Genomic DNA, 20,662 nt, shown 5'->3' on the forward strand with positions numbered 1-20,662 from the left:
AGGTCCCCTGCCAGGTGGATAGGCGAGGCAGTTGGTTCTCAGCGAGCAAAAGAGGAAACTGAGGCCTGGACGGGTACGGCCAGAAGCAGCACTCCAGCTGTGGGCAGGAAACGGCCAGATGCCCCACCTGGGAACTCAGACTTCCTGGGAGGGCAGCCTGCTCCTTCCACAGATTCCCCACAGGCAAACGGGCCCAGCCAGGCTCCTGTTCACATCTGTGCTGAGCACGTGGCCCCACAGTTGCCAGGTGTCATCTAATTGTCACCCTCTACACCCTACCCTCCCTGTCCCTCCTCCCTGGAGATAGGACCAGACCAAACCAGGCCCCACCTGACCACACTCCAGGCCGAGCCGGACCCTTGGACGCAGAACCCTTGGGTTCCACTGGTGTCACAATGGGGCAGGGAGCTGCTTGGGGCTGGCTAGGATTGGTGGCGGGCAGGATTCTACTCAGGGGCACAACTGGCCACAGCCCCTAGGGACAGACTGGGCAAGGCAGGCAGGGGAACCTGCCACATGACCCAGCCCCGTGTCTTGGTGCAGACTGTTCGCTGTGCCCGGAGTACCCACCCTCTGTGCTGGGACGCGCTACCACCCTTCCCGGCATCGCTCAGTTGTCAGCTACCTCCTAGCCGTCCTGACCCCACGGCTGGAGGTGGCTGTCCAGGCCGCACATACCTCTGCTCTGTCTCTGTGACACTCCCCCACCAGCCCTGGTCAGAGCTGCCTGTGTCAGTCAGACCCATCTCCCCCGTCAGGCAAAGGCCTCTGCCAGTCTTCCTGCTTGGGAGCCGGGGCTGGGGCCGGGGCCGCTGGGTGGGGAATCAGCACAGGCAAAGGTGATATAAAGTCAAAATCCAGATCAAGGAGCCAGTCTCGTCCCAACTCACCCCTCCAAAGGCTCATTCTGTGTCCCCTCCACCAAAAACAGCTACTTCAAGATCCCATTCTAGATCGCGCTCAAGTCAAGGTCAAGTCCAGATTGAATTCCAGAGATTAAGCCAGAACTCTACATTCTTTGCACACTATTACACAACACCTTCCTACTTGCTTAGGCAGTTACTGTTCCATGTTTGTACTTGGCCTCTTCTGCAAGAAGAATCTCCTGAAAACAGGGGCACACAGAAATTCGACGTGTGGCCAAATTTGATGAAAAAGACAAGGTTCTAAGGAGATGGTGGCATGAAGTCAAAGACCCCCTCCCTTCTTTGTAGAATTAAGATAACTTTGATTTTATAGCTTCTGAGCTAAAAATAACTTTTGTAAAGATTAATCTCATTTAGATTTTTTTCAAAGTATTCCAGCAGAATCTGCTGCAGGGGTTTTTTGTTGTTTTATTTGTTTGCTTAAGTTTTAAATTAACCTTTTCAAGTTTTGAATACTTAAGGCTTTAGAGAAAGAACCCAATTTTCAATTATGTTGGCTTTTTATAAAGCTTGAGTTATGTAAGGTTTAAATAAAAGTTTGCTACCAAGATGATTGCCTTATTTGAATAGGTCACTATTAAATTCCTTTAAATGTTGGGCAAAAAAAACCAGAACTGTGAGAGATAAATGTCTATTTGGAAGCCGTCTGGTCTGCGGCACGCTGTGGGGGGCCCGAGCTCACCCAGACAGATGCAAACAGTGGAGCAAAGGAGCCAGAAGGTGGGAGGCTGGGGTCAGAGAGCGAGGCGTTTGAGAGGTCCACTCATCGATTCACTTACACGCCAGACATCGGCGAGGTTTGGCAGGTGGGGACGGGTCTTCCCAAGCCGATGGCAGGGGCTGGGGTGGAAGGGACGGCATGAGCCAGGCAGCAGGGTTCTAGGTAGATGAGGCTGTGTGATCTGGAGGTCCCGAGGTGGGAGCAGGAAAGAGAGAGAGCAGTTTCCCTAAGAGGAGGTTTCAGGAGAGGGAAGGGTAGTGGTCGAGAAGCAGCCATGGAGACAGAATGCACGGCCGGACGGGGCTTGGGGGTGCGGGGAGGCAGGGGGTGAGAGCACACCCCCCTCTCCCGTCGCTGAGAAGGGCCGAGGACATGGGGCTTCTGCCAGATTCACAGCCGTGGGGCCAGCGACATGGGGGTGCGTCCCCGGGTGGAACTGGTGAGGTGGGGCCTGGGGCACGGGAGCCACAGTCCATGAGGACAGTGTCAAAGCAGAGGAGTAGCTGGCTGGGGCAGTGGGGGGTATCTGAGGCTTTCAACACTGGGGCGTAGAGAACACAAGGTGGGCAGTACAGTGGTCTCAGTCTCCGAGGTCCCTTGGAAGTGGGTAGCCACGGGGCCCAGCAGCCAGGGAGCTTCCTCTGGGGAGAAGCAAAGGGGCACAGCCAGGGGAGTAATTATCGAAAGGCTTCGCCGCTTCACTGGCTCTGACATCCAGCCACTTCCCAGTTTCCCTGCCCACGGTCCCCGTCATCATCAGCACGTTGCGAGGATAAAAGGAGGTAATAAACGCCTGCTATGAACTGATTTATTGTTGCAATGACGCCATGCCTGGTTCGTCTGCTTCCCCTTTTGCCTTCTCCCAACACATTGGTCAGATACAGAATGATTTTTAAAATACAAATCTTATTCGGCCATCCCCGTTTAAAGAAAAAAGAAAATCAGTGGCTTTTATTCTCCTCAGAACAAAGTCCAAGATTAGAGACGTGGTCTTACCTGCCCCATCTGTACCTGGTTCCGCAAACCCCCAGAAACCTTCCAGCTGCAGCTCTGAGAGCTCTGCTGCCTGCCCCCCACCCCCCGCCTGCCCTCCCTGCACCTGGCCTGGGCTCCCTCCTTGACGCCTGTCCTCTGCAGGGCCTTCTGCCCCGGACACTGGACCAGCTGCCTTGTTTGACACCACAATGTCCGCTCCTCTTCGTCTGTGGCACGTCTCCCTAGGCTCTGGGGAGCAGTTTGATAGCTGCGGATGAACTGTAGCTCTCTGGGCCCAGTACGCAGAGCAAGAGACATGGGGTCTTCCCGGCAGATCGGTGAGCGGGTGAACGAGTAAGCGAGGGAGGCAGCCCCGGAGTGCATGGGCCAGGGCCGATCTCGCAGATTCAGCCCTGCTCTGTGCTTGGCAGTGACCTGGGGGGCATTGGGGTGGGGCTGCGGCCTGGCGTGCCTTTCCTATCTTCTTGGACCTTGGGGGCAGACAGCTGGATCCCCTTGCCTTTCATGCCTGGCCATGGCACCCAAGATTAGAATCCCCGAGGATTAGTGTGAAGGGCACTAGGAAGTCGTGCACTCTAAAATGGGAAGGCTGAGGCTGAGGGGGGCTCCAAGTCCTGAGATCTGAGTCCTGCACCAGCCCCCACAGAGCTATCCACGGCCCTCAGAAATGTGTTCACGGCTAGTGTGTCCCACAAATCTGGGCTGCTGTATGTTCAATGACACCCTTTGGAGGACAGCCATGGCTCGGCACATGCTGGCCACTGCCTGGCCCAGTAAGGGCCCCTCCCTGTGGTGCCCCTCAGGGTAGAGTTGCGATCGGGCCTGAATGTCTTCTCCTCTGGGGTCCCAGAGGTCTCAGCTACTGATCTTCCTTCAGCTACTGCTGAGAGACATTTACCCATTAACCAGATCAAGCCGCAGGATGCTTTTAAATACACAGAGAAACGTCTTTGTCCCCAACTGCCTGCAATCCTAAAGAAAAAAACCTCCGAAGACTCACGCAAAGGCAACAGGTGAATCTTTGCCTTCATGCTTGTGTCAGTAAAGGGTGCGTTCAAGTCTCTTCTCGGGGATGGTGGTCATCCCACCTCACAGAGAGCAAGTGTGCACCTCTTTGAGGAAGCAACTGCCTTCAGCTTGGAAATGGCCCTTTCCCTACTTCTACCCAGCCTTTCTTTTTTCCCCACACTATGGCAGCTTCAGCCCAAGTGACACATTGTCCAAGAAAGACTTGTGAGTGTTCCCCAAGAAGGACTATGTGCATGGGTGTGCAGTAGGAAGCTAAGTAGAACTTTTGCCCATCACTGCAGAGCTGAGACCTGCAAGAAACATCCGCATGAATGAGGGGTGCTGAGCTCTTCCGTGCTGGATTTATAGAAACTGGTCCAGCACAACTCCGGCCCCCACGTTATGTAAGAGAACGTGGAAAGCATGAGGGAGGGAGTTTCCAAAGGAGCCCTCCTTGGGCTGGGGTGCCTATAGGAAGGGACATGAAAGCTTCTGCCTGGTGGGAGGTTAGCTGGAGCCAGCGGGCAGTGGCTGGGCAAGCTCATTTCCCACCGTTTGGTGGCACAAAGATGAATAGTGTTCCCGTGGGCCAGGCAGAAGCTGGGGAAGGCGGTCTGCCTTGAGGTCGCTTGATGGGAGCCCACGCAAGAAGGCCGTCTCTGGGGGCAAGGGGATGCCAGTGTTAAGAGAGGAGAGGTGGCTGCAGAGGGGTCCCAAGAGGAGCTGGGAGCACATTGCCCGTATGAAGGCACAATGCAGAGGCTCGGAGAGGATCTTTGGAAACCCCGTGGAGATGCCCCATGGAAGAGCCAGCTCTTAGAAACCTGACAAAACGCACTGATGGGTGACAAGCAGTGTATGTCTGGAAAGAGCTATGGCCAGCAGCCGCTGAGTGCAAAGACCCCTGGCCTTTTCCCTCACCCTGCAGGGGCCCTGCATGATGCAGAAGCAGCAGAGCCCGCGGGTGGGGAGGAGCAACAGAACAAACGCCCCTGCTGCCCCACTCAGGCTAGGCGTGGGCTGAGAGTGGGGCCGGGGCTGGGGAGGTCTTTGAAGAGAATGCAAGCTGGAAGCCTGGATTGCCACTGAGGGAGGCTTCTCTCTGTGGGATGGAATGACCTGTGGGGCCACTCCTTAGCCAGAGGGTCTCACGCACCCACTGAGAGGAGCCATGACCCTTCACCCACAGCCCTTTCATCCGCCAGCCTGGGCAGAGTCCACAACTTCACATTTTTGTGCCTCCCCCCCCCGTCTCAAACTTGGAAAGGCCTTACCTAGTGTTCTTGTCTGGGTCTGACTGTTTTGGGGGCAGAGCGAGCCGGCTTGAGGGGATCCGGAGAGCCATACCCCGACAAGACCATCAAAACACAAGTGAAGCCCAAGACACACCCGAGACCCTGGCGCAGACGGGGTTGGGGGTGGGTCTCTGGAGGTGAGGAGGGTGAAGCAGGGAGGAGGTCCTGTCCCGGACACTCCTGGGGTTGGGCTCGGTGGTGGGCGGCAGGTGCTGGGGCCAGGTTGTGGTGTGCTGCCTCTATAAGCAAGGCTGGTCTTGTCCCTGTGTCCTTGTGGGTCCTGGCCACGTCCAGGGGGATGTTTAGGCAGCTCCCTGGTGCTGGTGGTCTAGCTCTCAGAGGCCTCCATCAGAAATATGTGCTGCTCACAAACGCCACCCCTGGGCTGGAGGTTCTTCCTGTGGCGTCCGTTTCCTTTCCTGGGGGCACTGACTTGGGGGCCCTGGAGGGGGCAGAAGACTGTCACTGGCTGTCCAGGAATTGGTCCCATGGCAGTGCCCCCACCATCCCCTGCCCCAAGGTAGGTGGAACCTGACCCATAGCTGGCCAGACGTCTATGGGTGTGGAGGGTCCCATATTGGCCTCTTAGCAGCCGTGGACTAATGGCGAGGTGGAGGCCTGGGCATATGGAGAGGGGCCTCTGATGTGAGGCCCAGGGCCTGGCTTCAGGGCAAGCAAGCAGCTCACCGTGGGTGGGGCTCCTGCTCCATGTCCTCGATGGAGTCCTTCAGGGCCTGGCCTTGCGTCTCTGGCAGCAGGATGCAGAGCAAGCCGGCCACGATGGGGACGATGCCGTAGATGAGCATGGGGAGGGCTGCATAGAACTCCTCCAGCAGGATCACGAATGGCGTGAGGATGCCCCCGATGCGTGAGAAGAGGCTCACCAGCCCCATGCCCGTCTGCCTGGGGAAGGCCAGCGCAGGATGAGCAGACACGGTCCCACCTCCGGGCCACAGCTCCACCCTAGTATATTCCCTCGGGGGAGCCCAGACCCATCTCCTGCCGGGGCCCCAGCCTCCTCCAGCCCATCCTGTGATCCTGCGCCCTGCTCCTGGCTGCTTCTCCCACTTCCAGGCCTCTCCCTCTGCCTGCTACTCTCCTGCTCACCCCCCAAGTCCCAGGTCAAAGGCTGCACTCGTGACCACCTTGTCCCGCCGGGCCATGCATAATTAGACGTCTTGGCAAGACCAGGCCATAGCCTACTTCCATCATTTGTCCTCCACTAGCCTGGGGACAACTTGAGGACTTGGGCTCGATTTCTAGTTGCTGCCCTGGGGCCAGCCCCATTAGCTATTTGTGAAACGGTGGTGGGGGCAGAGGAGCGATGAACAAAGGCAGGTGTCGGGAGCAGAGGAGCAGGAATCACAGGGCAGCTCTTACCGGATGACGGTGGGGAAAAGCTCGGCAGAGTACACGTAGGCGATGGTAAAGGTGGCAGATATGGCGATCCTCCCCACCACGGCCAGCACGGTGACCACCACAGGCAGATCTTGGGGACAGTGCCGGTCAGCCTCGGGAGGCTAGATGCCCCAGAACCTAGGTCCTGCCCCCGGGCTCCCACCCAACCTCCTCGTCCCCGGGAAGCCCTTACTCCTGAAAGCGGAACTGTTGGTCTGGGGTGAGGCAAGGGGAGGGGCAGCCAGCCTGGTACCTGCTGGGATGAAGACGATGCTGATACACATGAGCCCACCCAGAATCTGGGTCCCCAGCTGGCTCCATTTGCGGCCCAATCTCTGCATCATGAAGATGCTGGAATAGCGGGCAGGCACCTCAACTGCTCCAAAAATTAGCTGGGTCACGTAGATGTCCAGACCGAAGTCTCCCACTTTCAGGCCCAGGCCGAAGTACACCACATTGGTCGAAAACCTACAAAGTACCCAAGGGCTCCGGTCACTGCTGGGTGCTGAGACAGCACTGCACCCAGAGGGAGAGGCTGCCTTAGTCAGCAGACAACAGGGACACTGGCACGGCTGGGGGAGCCTGTCGCAGCCAGAGGGAGCCGCCACGCCACTGACACACACCAGCGAGTGGCAGGCCTCTGGCTTTGTCCACAGGGAGGGGCACGGGCCCTGGGCACTCACCAGACACAGAAGAGAACCAGGGTCACCTTCCGGAGCTGGGGGTGTCTGAGCAGATCCAGGGCATTCCCCGAGGGGCCTGTTTTCTCTTCGACCAGCTGGGAGGAAGGTGCAGAGTGAGGCCCAGGGTGGGTCTCACCTGGGACAGGGCTGGCTCGGGCCTGCTGAAAGTACCTGGCTCAGGAGCTCTGGGGAGAGTTTCCGCCTGTTGACCAAGGCCGCTTTCCGGATCACTTGTTTAGCTTCCTCTATCCTCCCCCGGGTCAGGAGCCACCGTGCAGACTCTGGCAGAGCCCTGTGAGCCAGGAATGGCCGTGACCTTGGGGCCAGGAGTCCTGCAGAGCTTTCCCAGCAGTTCCAGTGCAGACTGAACCCAACCCCCGGCCCCCACGGGCTCCCTCTCCCAGCCCAGCCTGTGAGCATCCCACGAGTGTGAGTGCTGCACTCCAGCCCCACCCCACGCCGCACAGCCAGCCTGGCCGGCTGCTCCCGCTAGCGCCTGCTCACCAGAAGTAGAAGAAGAGCAGCAGGGCAGGCGCAGTGCCGGCGATCTGGAAGAGCCTCCAGTTGCGGACGCCATAGGCGAGTCCTGCCAGCGCCATCTGCCCGAGGGCAAAGGCGCACAGGGACAGGACCACGGCCTGCGTCCTCCACGAGGGCCCCACCCACTCTGTAACTGCGGGAACAGAGGGTGAGACTGGGCCAGCCCCTGCCCTCTCAGTCCCTGTCACCCCCAAATGCCACCACGTCAGGCCCAACAAAGGAAGCTGTGGTGCGACGGCTTCGGGTGCGGGGTGCCTGACAAGGCTGGAGGCCCCAGAGCCCAGATACTCACGCAGGCTGACGTTACTGAAGGTATATCCAGAGATGGCGGTGGCCACCGCAAAGCGCAGGGCCATGTAGAGCTCAAAGCTGGGCACGAAGGCCGTGGACACGCCGATGATGGAGAACAGCAGCAGCTGCACCAGGACGGCGGCCTTGCGGCCAATCCTGAGGGAGCGGGCGCGGGTCGGGGGAGGCCCCGGGAACCCACCTGAGCCGCCGGGACCAAGGGAGCCCCAGCCCTGCCCTGGGGGCTCCGTCTGACGGAGGGGGCATGGCCTTATCCTAAAGGCCAGTGGGAGGGCACAAGGGGGAAACGTGGGCCGGCGCCAGGAGCCTGGGAGCATACGAGGGCCGGGCTGAGCTGGCCAAGCTCTTACCTGTCGCAGAGGGGTCCGAAGATGAGGGCCCCGACCAGGAGCCCAGACATGTACACTGACTGTGAGGCCTCCTTCAGGTACTGCCGATCGCACACCAGGTTGAACTGAGGCACACACAGGCAGACTGAGTCTAGGGGCAGCACTGAGGGCAAGTCCTTCCCCACTCAGCCCCCCACAAACCTCTTAGGGCAGATGCCTATGGCTCCCAAAATGTGCACCATGGCACCCCCGGGTGCCCTAGTGAGCTCACTGGGTACAGCAGGATATTTAAAAGTCGGAAGGGAAATACAACAGCACTTGACATTGGTCTGACATCACACAGCTACTCAGGAGAGTTCACGGTTTGACCATGAGATCATACCACTTTCCTTTCAGTGACATCGTATCTACGGGAAGTCCTGTTTTGGGCAGTTGCTGAGAAATACAAGCAAAGCACACATGAAGGCAACGTGGAACAGGAGAAGGCGGCAGCTGCGAAGCGCCGGGAAGCTGTGCAGTGCCAGGCAGGTACGTATCACACATCCTGTTAGCAAGTAACTGCGTCTATTCAAGGGTGAAATGAAAGTATTTTTTCTTTCAATTCGTGTGTTTTTTTTTTTTTAAATAATTACTAACTCGTTAGGACATAATCACTTGTTATTTGGAGTTCCTTCCTTAACATGTAGAACTGTTAGGTATTTCCTTCAGCCCAGGGATGCCATGTGGAATGACTGACACACTGAGGATGCAAAGTGCGGGAACCTCTGACAGACCATTTATTGCTGCTTCCTGAGAAAGGGGCCTCTTCCCCACAGCCAGGCATCCTGTGACCCATTTGGGCCTCTCCAAGTTTTCCCGTGTGACTGCAAAATCTCCCTGAAAAGCCCACCATGCTCAGGCAATCAGAATGCTAAGGGGCCTTCACACATGCCTTGAGGAAGGCAGTTAGGACAGGGGGGCACACACACACACACACAGGGAGGGAGAAAAAGAGAGAGCAAGAGAGAGCAGCTAGCAAGCAGGAGGAGAGAGAGGGAGACAGCGTGCACCAGAGATGCTAACCCACTTAGAGACTTACAGAGAGAACCCGCTAGACAGACTGGGAAACCAAGAGAGAATGTCCAGGTCCATCTAGCTCCATGCACATGTCTATGGTATGTGCACACACAGTACCCCTGGCCGCTCCTCACCCCCACCGGGTTCTGGGTCCTGGGGCCCAGTGGGGGGGTTCCATACACAAACATGTGTGCAGGAACATGCCATGTGAGCTCTCCTCCAGCTCCGCAGCCATGACTGATGCCTTTGAGTGCTTACTCTGCACGGGTACTACGTTAAATGCTTTACAGGCATCGTCTCGTGGAATTCTCACATGATCCTTGACTTACGTTTCCTGGGGGAGAAAAGGTTAAGCAGGTAATCCCAGGTCCCACAGCTGGATGGCAGCTGGTGAAGTTGAGACATCTCTATGCCCTAGACAGGGAATGAGTCTGAGTGAAGGCTAAGAGAATGTTTGCTGAATGAATGAACTAATACCTACAGCCAATCTAATACCTAACTAGCCAATCACCATCAGTTTATTATAATAACCTTTAGCAAGAAATTAACCAATCCAGGAGTTACCATTGTGCTCATGCTTCTGTTCTCCAGGACAACTGTTAGTTTTTAAGACCTTCCAATATGTGCCAAAGGACTAACTGACTGCCCCTGGGAACAAGGTGGGGAAGGACAGGGGGCTTGAAATTGTTCCACCCCGTTCCATGCTGTTTGGTTTCTATCTAGCAGCCACAGATTTCCTTTATAGTAAGATGCCATTTAAAATAACTAATAAGAAGTAAAGACTTGCTGCTGTCAGGCTCTGGAGTCAGAATTGAGTGGCTTTGTGTGACCTTGAGCCTGTTGGCTGATCTGTCTGTGTCTTGGTTTCCCACATACAAAATGGGAACAAAACATGTACATAGTATCATCTGATGCAATTAAAGATCAGATGGATTAAACGCGTAACATGCTCAAGTCAGTTTTTGTTCACGGGAAGCTCTCAGTTCATGCCAGCAAGGATGAGGGTGTGCTGGCCCCTGTGTCCACGAAGGTCTCAGCTGGTGACATAGACACCTCGGACGCAAGGGCTCTGCAGGAATGAGTGCCAAGCCATGGGAGTCTTCCAAGGTGGCACTCGTGGGTAACAGCCACCATTTACAACCTCGCTGAGGGCCACATAGCCTTTACTCATTAAATCCTCATTCTAACCTCATGGCGGCTTATTTCCACCGGGCAGCAGCAGAGACTGAGGTGCTGAGTTGTGCTCAAGCTCACCTGGTGGTGTCACCTGGCAGACGGCACAGAGGTGAGAGGGCTCCAGCTTGGGATGCCAGTCACCACCCTCCCCAGCCCTAACGCCCACAGTGGCTCTGTCTGGGGCCCACTACGTGGCCTGCACAATTCCATCTTCACTTTGTGAAGCACAGTGTATGGTCCCTCCCCTATTCCAGAACCCTCAGTGGCTCCCTTTGGTCTCTAGGACGGAGCCCACACTCCTCAGCACTATTTCCCAGACACTTTAAGAGGCGGCTCTTGCCTACGTCTCAGCCGCTTCTGTGCTGTCAGCACTGCTCACCCGCGCCAGGCGTTTGCACGCTCCATACCCCGGAAGTGGCCATTCTCTCTGCTTCTCCTTCCAAGCATTCCTACCTCTTCTTTGATCCCCTGACAGATCACACTATTGTTGCTATTCACTGACGGTCTGTTCCCCTGTCCCCCAAGATTCAGAGTCTGTGTGGACAGGGCTGGGAGTCATTTTGCGTTTCGCCAAGGACGGGCACCCAGGAAATGCTGAGCAGGTAGGGTGAGGAGGAGAAAGGTACCCTCACCTTCAAGAGCGAGCACACAGTGCATAAGGAAATGTGCTCTCTTCTTTTCAAATGCATATTATTTGTATTTCAGTGTAAATATGAAGGTGCTATTTATAATAAGGAAACTGGGGATGTCAGCTCAGCCAGGGTCCTCTGCGTGGGTGTGCAGCGCCCCTCCTCAGAGACAGGAAGTAGAGGCAGAAGATCTCACACCCAGACAGCTCCACTCTGAGCTTGGGATTATCACGTGATGCAGGGCACGAAGTGCCAAAGGTGGACATTCCCTTGGGAGTCACATTCCTTGGGAGGGTGAGGGTGGCGGGAGCACATCATGGTAACACAAGAGGGCCAAGGCCCAACCCCAATGCGGGCAGAGTCTAGGTTGATGACTGAGGGCAAAGAGACAGGTTCCTGAGTGCAGCCAACACCCCACGGAAAGGCTGAGGCTGCCATTGCATTTGAAATATTTAAAGTGGGTACAAAACTATTTCAGCAATGCAGACAATTGTGTTGTTGTGAGCAATTGTGCCTTGGGAAAGCATATATCCTGATAGCCTAAACTACAAACAAATTTCCATCTGAATATGTACCGTTTCTGACAACCACGCAGTCACAGTTATGACTGGTGCCGAGCATATGCACTTGGACTTTGTACACTGTAGGACAAGAGGACCGTGGCAGATTGCAACTACTGAGTATCCACAGATGTATTTCTAGTTAGTTTTTACTGTTATCTCTGCCCTCATTTGAAAATGTAAAAGAAAAGTGGGTGCTGAGATAACTCACCCCTGCAAAGACTCCTTTCTTGCTTGTCAGGACCCAAATTGATGTCAGAGATGTCCCCTGTACTACTGAGAAACTTGCCAAGGACAAACAGAACAGACGGAAGCCTGTCACTGCAGAGACTGTGGGAAAGCTGGCCTCCGGCTGAAGGCTGCTGCGTGCGGTTAGTGCTCCGCACTCACACCATGAGGCCCGAAGGGTGTGCTTGGCAGAGCAGCACCGGCCCCCCGAGCCTGTAGAACTGAAGCAGAGCCACAGGCGTGTGCTGCTGGAACGTCTCTGCACAGCCCTTTCTGCACAGCTGCTGCCAGCATCCTACTGAAAGCAATGCTTAAATCAAACTGAAGTTTCAAAGTTGAAGTTCATTTTCGGGGATCGTGACAAATACCCTGCACCGACCCACCTGTCCTCATGCAAGTCGAGGCATATAGGTGTGCCTCCCCTTCCCTCTCCCAGTGCTAGCTAACTGTGAGTCATTGTCTATTTGCAGAAAAGCGATCACTACTAGTTCATTTTGTTGTTTCCACGAAATATTTGTTTGTTTAAAAGCAAGGCATGCTTTTAATCATTGTCAGCCATTGTCTTATATGCCTAGTATAAATGTGCAGCTTAATAGCGTGTGATATGGTGAACACAGCCGAAGAGCTCGTACGGACAGGAAATGTGAGGGTGGCGCTGTAAGACAGGCATCTCTGGAAGGACTCACGTCCTCTTTCCAGTTAGGGACGTCTGCCTCATTAGGAAGCTGGGGTGGACTAGGGGCGGGGAGAGCACTTAACAACATGGGGACGCCCCTTATTTCTGTTTTGCATATGAGGAACAGCCAGTTAAGGCTCTCTAGTTTAATAAAGATCATGGAAAGAGTCTTAGGAAGACTCTTGATAAGTGTTAATAGAGATTTTATCACCTTATTTGGGTTGCAGTTTCCAATTTTCAAAAATCTTTAGGTAATCTCTTCCACCTTCCCCAAATCCTAATTCTTACAGATTCATTAGTGTTAACCAATGCTTTCTCATGTATCAATTCTATGTATATGCATTTTTTCAGATGTACTAAACTTACAAAAACCAAAAAAAAAAAAAAAAAAAGAGGTCCCAAATCCTTGAAAACATCCCATCCGATTCCTATGCCCTGCCCACCCCTCCTGCAGGCACACGAACCTGCCTCCTGCTCCCCAGACATGCCACCGGCTCCCCGCTGCCAGGCCTTTCTCGTGTACTTCTCTGCCTGCAAAGGCCTTCCTCTCTTCTCTAGCAACATTTTCCAGTGTCTTGGTACCCAGCTCACATACCACCTCCTTCAGGAAGTCGCCGGCACATTCCCTCCCCTGGAGGAAGCAAGTTCTGGGCCTCAGAGACCACCCAGCCCTTTATCCTTTGCGAGGGGCCCAGCTCTTGCCCAGACCACCAGGCGTTCTTGTATTATAGAAAGGGAACTAAGTACCTCCTTTCTCTGACTGTTCCCTACATAGTTGAGACTTAGGGGGCTTTGGCTGAATAAAATTGTATGAACAGTCCACATGGGGTGTGAACATGGGCTGGAGTGGGGTCTGAGAAATCCGGAAGGTTTTCTGGGCTTTATGGCTGATGATGTTTGGTCGGGTTGGCAGAGAGCTGATGAGCACGTACAGGCATACCACATTTTAGCGCTAGTGAAGGCTGCAGCCCCCCATGGTGATGATGGAGAGGCCACTGAGGCTCAGAGAAGGCTGGGCTGGGCTAGGTCCAGAGACGGGAGAGTTCATAGGTTACCTAGCTCTCCCTGCGGGGAAGGGAGGAAGACAGGAATTCAGGCAGGACATAGCCTTAGGCTGCCAGGGTCCTGGGGGCAGGTTTATAGTCACACATTAAAAAGTGAAAGTCAGACTTTGGCTAAAACATTGTCCTCCGAAAGCCTTTCAAAAAATGCTTTTTAAACCATAGGGGTAAAGAAAGTAAATGTTTAATCTCTGGGTGAGAACTGCACAGATATTCCTCAACAGCCCATGCCCCTCAGGTTTCTGGACTATCTGTGCTGCCTCCCACTGCTGCGGGGACCTGGACAGCGGGCGTCTGGCATGACAGCCCCAGCTCCACAGCCAACTCACTGCGTTGCCCTGGCCACGTCATCTCCCCACTCTGTGCCTCCACCCGCCATCTGGGAAGCAGCAGAGTGGGACCAGATGTTTTCAGAGGGCCCCTCTTGCTCAGAGGCGGCTGGAATGGGAATCTTTCTGTTTGTCTGCCTGATCTCTCCTAAAGGAATGAAGTTAGCAGAACAAATGCTTAGTTATCCACAGGGTAAGTCCCAGAGTCATGGGTGCTCCCCAGCACCCCAAAGGCAGGCAGGGAGGCAGGACCTAGAGAGAGAAGCTGAAATGTAGAAAGCCCAAGTCAAGCATGTAGGAAGGCAGGCGAGTGGACAGGGAGAGGGATAGCGTGAGAGTTAGGAAAGCACAGAAGATAGGTAGCCAGGCGGACGTGCAGGGGCAGACTGAAAGACACAGGAAATGGACGACAGACGAGAACACTGGATAGAGAGAAAGGCATAAAGAAGGAAAACAGGAGAGGACAGGAAGAAAGACAGGAGACTGGATACAAGCAAAGAGAGGGACAGACCAAAGGCAGGCAAAAATGGACAGACATATAGGCAGGCAGACCAGACAGAGAAAATGACAGAGAGGTAGATGGGAGGCAGGAGGGCCGACAGGCAGAGGACAAAAACAGGATAACTGGCAAAAAGAAAAACACGCATCCTGATGGCCAGCCATGTGAGCATCAGGGCACAGACAGAGACACAGCCAGTGACCCACGGCAAAGGGTCAGGCAGACAGGCAAAAGGACAGCCCTACCTCTTTCGTTAGGGACAGGGGCCTGTTCTCAGGATAGTCCCAGCCCGTATCACAAGGCTGCGTCTCGTTGAAGCGGTGGCTGAGGATGTCCTCCAGGCTGGCACCATCGGGGGGTGGCCGGAACATGAGGCAGGGCTCGGGGTTGCCTGCAGCATCCAGAGGCACCCCCAACGCCAGCTGGTCCGCAGCACTCAGGTTAAGAGTGTGGTTCTTGACCCAGGCCACTGAGCAGTGGTGGGGCTCATCCAGGACCATGAAGACTTGGGCAAAGAAGTAGAAGGCGTGTAGGAAGTTGGGGATGCTCAGCAGGATCATTAGCCGTATCTGGAAGCGACCAAAGTCACCTATTTCAGCCAGGACCTGGGCAAACTGAGACATGTCTGTTGGTCACCACCTCCTCAGCCTGGAGATACCAGGTAGCTCTGCAGCTTGGCTCTGGTGGCACTTGCTCCTCTGGGTTGTGGAAATAGCTGCATTAATGTTTAATCCAGCCTTGCCCAGCTCCACCTGTCACACTGTGACTCACTAGGTATGGCCTGGGAAGGATAGAATATAATAAAAAACCAAAATAGTCCATTCCGTTCGTAGCATCTGAGGATGTTTTATTGACTGTAAGAGATACAGATGTCCAAAGAGGAACCAGGGGGACCTTCTCAGGCCCAGCGCTCAGGAGTGAGCTTTAGCCAAACATTATATAGCCTACAGCAGCTCCCAACCCCCTACTTCCAATCACAACATCCTAAACAATTCCCACCCTGCTCAAATGCCCCCCATTACTGTAGAACCAAATTCTAAGAGAAGTCCTTGCAACACTCAGAGTGACACAGAGGTCCCTTCTACGGACCAGCCCACACTAGGCAGTGGGGGGTGAGTCAGGAGAGCAGCAGGCACCCAGCCTGCATGTTAACTGTGGTGGTCTTTCCGCCGTGGGTCTCTGCTGTGTGCTAGATGCAGACCAGCCAATCCCGGGAGGTAGCCTGCGGGCCAAGAGACGCACCAAATGCACTTCCTTTCCAGCGCCAAAGACAATTCAAGAATACAGAGCCATTACAGAACAGCCAAGAGCTTCATTTTGAGCTCTACTATAATCAACAGTAGAAAGAACAAAGGAAAACAGGAACACATTACTAAGACAAAAAAAAAAAAAAGGATTCAAGTTGGCCCAGAGTAACCCCAGCCTCCCTAAGCAATCTCAGTGATAACAGAGGAACACAGGACAAAGTCTCCCTCTGACACAGTGTACGCACATGCACACGTACACATCTATATCTGCTTGAATATGCATAAGAAACCATCTCCACGTTCTCAGTTTTGAACTATTTTAAGAGATGAGCATGGGTGGAGGGAATACAAAGAAGGAAGCAAGGTTGTTGGGGGCAGCCCTGGATGGAGTGTGCCTGTGTCTGGCCACCGGGCTGGCATAGCTGCTGGCAGCCTATTTGCCAGCCAGCCTGGGGTACGGGTCCAGGCAGAGCAGATGGAGGAGGGCAGAGGCCAGGCCAGCCACATTGTATAAGGAGAATGCTTTGTTCTTGGCCCCATCCCATGGTCTCCCACGAGGCTCACCGCTGTCCCTTGTTTTCCTTCACCTAGCTTCCTTGAGTGTTTCCATTCTCTGAATTGCCTCTGTTGAACTGCCAAGAAAACGGTCACTATCAGTTGCCACTGCTCAGTTTAATGTTCCCCTCATGGGGGAAAACTGAGGTGGAGACACGAGCCTTGTCCTTAGCCCTCATCATCTCCTCACTCAAGTCAGGAAAAGCATTTTTGCTTTATTCATCTCCAAGTAGCCAAGGGAGCTACACCTGGGAGGTAGGAAGTTCGGGCTCTGCTGCTAATTGATCTGTCCATTCCCCTCTCTGGGCCTCAATTTCCTCATCTGAGTAAAGGGAGAGCTTGAACTAGATCATCTCTAAGGACGCTTCCACCTCTTGGTGTGTGAGTCTAAAATAGAGACAATCTGGGTGCAGTGGCTCACGCCTGTAATCCCAGCAATTTGGGAGGTCAAGCTGGGAGGATCGCTTGAACCCAGGAGTTCGAGACCAGCCTGGGCAACATAGTGAGATCCTGTCTCCACAATAAATAAAAAACTTAGCCACGCATGGTGGCATATGCCTTTAGTCCCAGCTACTCGGGAGGCTGAGGCAGGAGGATCACCTGAGACAAGGAGTTCAAGGATGCAGTGAGCTGATTACACCACTGCATTCTAGCCTGGGTGACAGAGCAAGACCTTCTCGGAAAAAAATAAAAATAATAAAAAAAAAAAAACAAATAGAGAAAGGATGATTAGAAGACTCCCAATAGAGGGGTGAGACAGGACCAAAGACCTTCCTAGAGTCAATCTTCAGTTGAAACTATGATCCCAAAATCTTGGTACTCAGGCACTGAATGTCACTGACTGCACTTTACCTCTACATTCCCTAAATCCTAATGTTTTCATTTACTTCGTTCTGTCCTTACCCTCCCCGCTCAATCCTGAGAAGATTGTCAAAGGCTCCCCATGATGCTTAGAGTTCTCCTCTTTGAACAAGACTCCCAGGATCACTGCAGCTCCAGGGACCTCTCTGTGCTCTGCTGGTCTCTGCCTTCCCTGTGCAGCCTCGTTCCCCCCACTGAGTGCCTGCAGGACAGGGTTAGGGTTGCCTCTGGCCCATCAGGGAGAGCCAGCAAACTGTCTCCCTCATCTTCCTCTCCTTGTACCTGCCTTCATTTAAGGCCAAAGCTAAGACCAAAGAGAGGTGTAACAGAGTTTTCTAACCACCAGAGCAGTTTTAAGTAGAATGAATACACTCTCCACATAGGAAGTGTCAGGAAGATCATAGGCAATCATGTCTAAGAGTTCAGGGAGGTGTTTGTGTGTCGCGTGGGAGAGGGAGGTATCTTTCAAAGATCCCCTGTAGGGATGGACTAGAAGGTGTCTCAGATCTCTTCCAAATTTGCCAATTAATGATTCTTGTAAATAAAAACTTGTGGTATGATATGGTCTGGATGTTTGGCCCCTCCAGATCTCATGTTGAAATGTGATCCCCAGTGTTAGAGGTGGGGTGCAGAGGGAGGTGTTTGGATCAAGGGGCAGATCCTTCATGAATGGCTTTGTGCCCTCCCCACAGTGGTGAGTGAGTTCCTTCTGTTCATGTGAGAGCTGGTTGTTCAAAAGAGCCTGGCATCTCCACCTCTCTCTCTTTCTTGCCACATGACATGCCTGTCCCCCTTCGCCTTCTGCCTTGACTAGAAGCTCCCTGAAGCCTCCACCACAAGCCACATGCTGGCTCCATGATTCTTATACAGCCTGCAGAACCACAAGCCAAATAAACCTCTTTTCTTCATAAATTACTTAGCCTCAGGTATTTCCTTTACAGCAACACACAAAGGACTAACACAGGGTAGGACTTCCGGTTTCTGGTCTGGCACATACAGAGCTTGGAAGTCACCACTCATTTTAACGAGTAAAAAGCTGAAGGAACTGAAAAATCAACACCTCTTCTTCAACCTGCCAGGAAGTCAAGTCACATGGGAAATTGCTACCCCCAAAGTTAGAGAGACAGATGGGTGAATACAAAGAATTACAACTTACCAGACCAGAAATCCACAAGAAGAAATCTCTGCAGGAACCAGTGCTGGGATAAGAGCACCTGAATTGCAACTGAGACTGCTGGGGGCTCAATGTGAACAACTCTGAGAGTTAAAAACTCCAGAGAAAGGACCCCACACTTCTGAGAGTTTTACCTCCAAGATCTCTACTGGGTCCACAAAGTGAAAAATCAAAGAAAAATCCCCTTGTGCTTCCGGCATGGGGAGGGCAAAAGTGACCATTTGAAATAAGCCAGAGCATTCTGTTTTTGTTTTTGTTTTTTTTTGAGACAAAGTCTCACTCTGTTGCCTGGGCTAGAGTATAGTGCTGGCATCATAGCTCACAGCAACCTCAAACTCCCGGGCTCAAGCAATCCTCCTACCTCAGCCTCCAGAGTAGCTACGACTATAGCTGCAAGCCACCATACCTGGGTAATTTTTTAAAACAATTTTGTGGAGATGGGGTCTTGCTCTTGTCCAGGCTGGGCTTGAACTCCTGGCTTCACGTGATCCTCCCACCTCGGCCTCATTCTGTTCTTCTTAATAAGGCCTTCCCTCTAACTGGCCTTAACCTAACTGGGAGAGAAATACCCAACTCAAGCCCATTCTAGCCATCTTGTCCCACCTAAGAAGGGGTGGGATACTTAGAAGCACTGGGGAAGTTCATAGCCCGGAGACACAGGCTCACTCAAAGACTGAGACCTAATCATTGGACTATAGAATGCTTTTGCTCTCCCTACATCTTACCAACGCATCATTAAAGGCCTATTTACTGGAATTCCTTTTACTCAGTACATCATGTCCAGCTTTCAACAAAAGATCACAAGGCATACTAAAAGGCAAAAACACAGTTTGAAGAGACAGAGCGGATATCAGAACCACATTCAAATATGGCAGGGATGTTGGCATTATCAGACTGGGAATTTAAAACAACTATGATTAAAATGCTGTTAGGAAAAATTCAAACTGTTTTCCTCTGCTCTGACACCAACACAAAAACAATCAACACCAAAGACTTCTGTGACCTCAAAATATGTGGGGATTTTTCCCCACCAGCAAGCAAGCAATCAGTTCTACAGGAGACACCAGCTGGGCTAGGTGTACTCCAATTGAATTCTAACACTATCTACCTGGAAACAGCATCAGATCCCAGAGGTTGAGGGCTTGGTCCCCAAGACTTCCCCCTACCCCCAGTACAAATACCAGTCACAAATCTAGGCCTCCAGAAATTCTGACTAACTGGCTTCAAGTTGAGGTTCCCATGATCCCTCTTGGGGTTTGATTAATTTGCTAGAGTGGCTCATAGAACAAAGGGCAATACTTACTTACATTTACTGATTTATTACAGAGGTTATTTCAAAGGATACAAATAAATAGCCAGATGAAGAGATATGTAGGGTGAAGTCTGGAAGAGTCCTGAGCACAGGAACTTCTCTGTCCCTGTGGAGTTGGGGTGCAACACCCTCCCAGCGTGTGGATGAGTTCTTGTTCACCTTCCTGTCAGTCTCCACGTGTTTAGCTCTCTAGAAGCCCCTGAACCCTGTCCTCTTGGGCCTTTTTATGGAGATTTCATTGGATACGCATAATTGAAGCATGGATACCAGTGTTGAAATGTGATTGGACAAAAAGGGTATGATCTAAACCCAGCAAGGCCTGTGTGTTCAGATTCTTCTTGGCCTTTCTGTGCAGCATTCTTTCCTCCAGGGTATATAACAGGACTCCCTCTGGAATGAGGGCAGTTTGACCCACAATCAGATTAGAGTCCTGCTGTGTGCAGGTAAAAGGATGGTAGGAGAAGGTCAGAGAATGTCTGTTTATTGTAACAAGGGCTATGTTACAGGAGACAGGAACCACAGATGAAAACACACACGTGTGTGTGTGTGTGTGTATACATACATACATATATGTATCTCATAATATGACAGATGCTAAGAGCTCTAGTGGATAAAGTAGATAACATACAAGAACAGATAGGCAATGTAAGCAGAGAAAGGAAAATTCTAAGAATGAACCAAATAGAAATGCAGAGACCAAAAACATTAACAGAAATAGAGAAAAAAGGAAAGGATTGGGGAAAAAAAACAATAGAGTAAAATAGCAAAGAACTATAGGAAAACTACAAAAAGTATAATATATGTGTAATGGGAATTCTAGGAGAAGAAAGAGAGAAAGGAACAAAAGAAACAATGGAAACAACGACTGGGGATTTCCCCCAATTAAATTCAGATATGAAATTACAGATCTAGGAAGCTCAGAGAACACCAAGCAGAATAAATGCCAAAAACTATACCAAGGCATAACATTTTCAAACTACAGAAAGTAACAGATAAAGAAAAATTTTGCCACCTGGCCACCGTGGCCCTGCTCCTCTGCATATCTCAGCAGCCCTGCCCACTGAGTGCCATCAGGCCACAGCTCTGCCCCCTGG

General features: G+C 52.6%; 1 protein-coding gene across 5 annotated transcripts; it reads right to left on the reverse strand.

The window, feature by feature from the left end:
* Positions 1-2,439: 2,439 nt before the first annotated feature.
* SLC22A13 (solute carrier family 22 member 13) lies at positions 2,440-16,678 on the reverse strand. Of its 5 annotated transcripts, none has more exons than XM_045536561.1 (10): positions 14,665-16,678; positions 8,227-8,330; positions 7,860-8,014; positions 7,532-7,700; positions 7,199-7,319; positions 7,028-7,122; positions 6,598-6,812; positions 6,327-6,435; positions 5,634-5,849; positions 2,440-5,388 (listed from the first exon to the last, which is right to left on the reverse strand). In XM_045536561.1, the coding sequence occupies exons 1-10, from the start codon at positions 15,040-15,042 to the stop codon at positions 5,295-5,297; spliced, it is 1,656 nt and encodes a 551-aa protein (XP_045392517.1). In that variant the 5' UTR covers positions 15,043-16,678; the 3' UTR covers positions 2,440-5,294. The 5 variants fall into 5 exon arrangements, with proteins under 5 accessions (XP_045392517.1, XP_045392509.1, XP_045392498.1 ...); XM_045536553.1 differs by having other exon boundaries at positions 6,538-6,812; XM_045536542.1 differs by having other exon boundaries at positions 7,532-8,014.
* Between the last annotated feature and the right edge of the window lie 3,984 nt (positions 16,679-20,662).

Source organism: Lemur catta, chromosome 1 (genome assembly GCF_020740605.2).
Source record: "Lemur catta isolate mLemCat1 chromosome 1, mLemCat1.pri, whole genome shotgun sequence".
In the NCBI taxonomy this organism is placed as follows: domain Eukaryota; kingdom Metazoa; phylum Chordata; class Mammalia; order Primates; family Lemuridae; genus Lemur; species Lemur catta.

What these genes read in the sequence shown, in the direction of transcription:
- SLC22A13 (XM_045536534.1), bottom strand. Translation starts at nt 15,042, where the DNA reads ATGTCTCAGTTTGCCCAGGTCCTGGCTGAAATAGGTGACTTTGGTCGC. An exon ending in CTGCTCTTCTTCTACTTCTG is followed by an intron (nt 7,320 to 7,531) that starts GTGAGCAGGCGC and finishes CCTGGCTCACAG; the next exon opens with GGCTCTGCCAGAGTCTGCAC. An exon ending in CTGGTTCTCTTCTGTGTCTG is followed by an intron (nt 6,813 to 7,027) that starts GTGAGTGCCCAG and finishes GGTACTTTGTAG; the next exon opens with GTTTTCGACCAATGTGGTGT.